General features: G+C 47.1%; 1 protein-coding gene across 1 annotated transcript; it reads right to left on the bottom strand.

The window, feature by feature from the left end:
• LOC144707631 (fe(2+) transport protein 1-like) lies at positions 1-1,875 on the bottom strand. The gene is made up of 3 exons (XM_078580837.1): positions 1,224-1,875; positions 678-827; positions 1-469 (listed from the first exon to the last, which is right to left on the bottom strand). The coding sequence occupies exons 1-3, from the start codon at positions 1,836-1,838 to the stop codon at positions 164-166; spliced, it is 1,071 nt and encodes a 356-aa protein (XP_078436963.1). The 5' UTR covers positions 1,839-1,875; the 3' UTR covers positions 1-163.
• Positions 1,876-2,410: the final 535 nt, after the last annotated feature.

The following is a 2,410-nucleotide window of genomic DNA, read 5'->3' as shown; positions in this document are numbered from 1 at the left end:
ATGTTTTTTTAAGCACATCACGGTATAATTTTTTTTTTTCCCTCATATGATTCCACGGAAGGCTGGAGATATATGGAGATAGGAATACAGATACTTGTCATAGTATACATGCATTATGATTTGATATTGATAACCATGCCGCGTCGACCCGGTGGCTTAAAGACTAAGCCCACTTGGCCATGTACGACATGCCAGCCATGCCAAGAAGGACGGCCAAATATGCCCATCCTTGGAGCTTGATGCTTTCCTGCAACTTTGGTCCCATGAAATCTGCTGCCAGCAGATCTACAAGCGCCATGTAAATAAGCAGCCCGGCAGAGCATGCGTTTAGAACGCCGATGACGATGAGCGCCGTGGGGCTGTTGTCGCTGTAGATATTAGAAAGGCCGATTCCCAACGCGACGCCAAGAGGCGTGGTGACGGAGAAGAAAAACACCATTATTATCTTCATTTTGGTCTTGTACTCAGCCTGTAAGCGATTCAATAAACTATCACGGCACAAGATTAAACAGCGTAGTACGTGAACACATTACAACTAATTGTATGTATATGAGCTGTCTGATGCCCCGTGCTAGTAAATTATAATTTTCTTTTATTAAGCGCAAACTAATAATGGGCGACAGTAATAACATAAATTCTTATCAACATAAAATTCTGTTGATGGTACCAGCGCATACCTGGACAAGGCAACCACCGAGGCCCATCCCCTCAAAAAACTGATGGAAACAAAGAGCAGCGATCAAAGGCTTGATGGTGCAGGGGCTCTGAGAAGCTCCCATGGAAAGCCCAATTACAACGGAGTGTACAATAATCCCCATCTCTAAAACCTGAAAAAACACCAAGCTCTCAACTCGTCAATCGCTTCAGATATCATCATACTTTTCTGAATAAGGCAGTCACATAAATTTATTCTACGCGTCTCCCCCATGACTAAATCTGCGAGGAATAACACACGCCCATATATTTCCTTGTTTATAATATGAAAGTTTTTAACCCGTAGTATCCACATAGCGACTGGAAGAGTAGTTTTTTCTGGATGTAGAATTAGAATGTTATGACTTCTTTCCATTTGCAAAAGGACATGCCATCCATCATCATAGAAAAACGGAAATACTATACAAGCCATGAAAACAGATCAAACTAGACAAGAATATAATCACAGACAAGTGTAAGAAAACAAAATTCCGAATGTATCGAATTTGAGAAATTTAGAGAAAACAGACCTGGGCTATGACGCGGTTCCTCCTAAGGGTGGCCTCCGAATTCTCTTCCTTTGTCCCTGACGAGGGCGATACGGCGACAAAATGTTCATGAGCGTGAGCGTGCACGTGAGACACGGGAGCCACAGTTGCGACTCCTTCTCCTTCAATGACGTCTACCTTGGCTTGCTGCCTCCGGCGATGAACGGCCATGAAGAAGGACTCCATCATGAGCGTGCTCACAGAAGAGACCATGGCGATGAACGTCGAGAAGGGGAACTCTTGCCAAACGGAGGAGGATAAACACTTGGACTGCAAACTGTCGATAGAGTCGGGAAGTACGTGCATGAATCCCGTAGAGAGGATGACGCCGGAGGCGAAGGCCTTGACGACGACGAAGAGGTTCTTCTCCGGGGCGAGAGCGGGCAGCAGGCGAGAAAAGAGAGGGAGGGAGATGCCTGCCATGCTCGCAACGAGGATGACGAAGATGGCGACCACCTTCAGCTTCAGCGCTTCCGGCTTATTGTAGCAGCCGTGCGTGCTCTCTCTGGCGCACTCGTCCGAGACTTCGGCGGCGGCAAGAGAGATCGCCATGGTGAAAGCCAGGATCGCGGGAATGAAGTGGTTTCTTTTTTCCATTTTTCCTCTTGGTTTCTGTAGTTCAACCTCTTCTTATTCCCGTTTTCTTGGTGGAGTCCAAGCCTGTGGACGGGGAGCTTTATAGGCGAGTTTGCCTCGTTCCGTCTTCTCTACTTGGGCATAAGGAGGGTTGCCTGACGTTAGGGAGGAAAAAAAAGAGAAAGAGACATTGGAGAGTCTGACATTAGGAGAGATGGAGAGAGATACACAAACATAAAGAGAGATACTTGGGCATAGGGTGAGTTGGAGAGAGAGAGAGAGAGAGAGAGAGAGAGAGAGAGAGAGAGAGAGAGAGAGAGAGAGAGAGAGAGAGAGAGAGAGAGGAGAGTGACCTACGGGGAGAGCTGCAGAGAGAGATAAGAAAGAGAGAGTGAGTGAGAGAGAGAGAGAGAGAGAGAGAGAGAGAGAGAGAGAGAGAGAGAGAGAGAGAGAGAGAGAGAGAGAGAGAGAGAGAGAGAGAGAGAGAGAGGGAGAGAGAGAGAGAAAGAGAGAGAGAGAGAGAGAGAGAGAGAGAGAGAGAGAGAGAGAGAGAGAGAGAGAGAGGGAGAGAGAGAAAGAGAAGAGAGTGGGGG

This window comes from Wolffia australiana, chromosome 9 (genome assembly GCF_029677425.1).
Source record: "Wolffia australiana isolate 7733 chromosome 9, ASM2967742v1".
NCBI classification, from domain to species: domain Eukaryota; kingdom Viridiplantae; phylum Streptophyta; class Magnoliopsida; order Alismatales; family Araceae; genus Wolffia; species Wolffia australiana.
The sequence above is the reverse complement of the archived record's forward strand: the minus strand, read 5'-3'. Positions and strand labels throughout refer to the sequence as shown.

What these genes read in the sequence shown, in the direction of transcription:
- LOC144707631 (XM_078580837.1), bottom strand. Translation starts at nt 1,838, where the DNA reads ATGGAAAAAAGAAACCACTTCATTCCCGCGATCCTGGCTTTCACCATG. An exon ending in GGAACCGCGTCATAGCCCAG is followed by an intron (nt 828 to 1,223) that starts GTCTGTTTTCTC and finishes GTGTTTTTTCAG; the next exon opens with GTTTTAGAGATGGGGATTAT. An exon ending in TCGGTGGTTGCCTTGTCCAG is followed by an intron (nt 470 to 677) that starts GTATGCGCTGGT and finishes AATCGCTTACAG; the next exon opens with GCTGAGTACAAGACCAAAAT.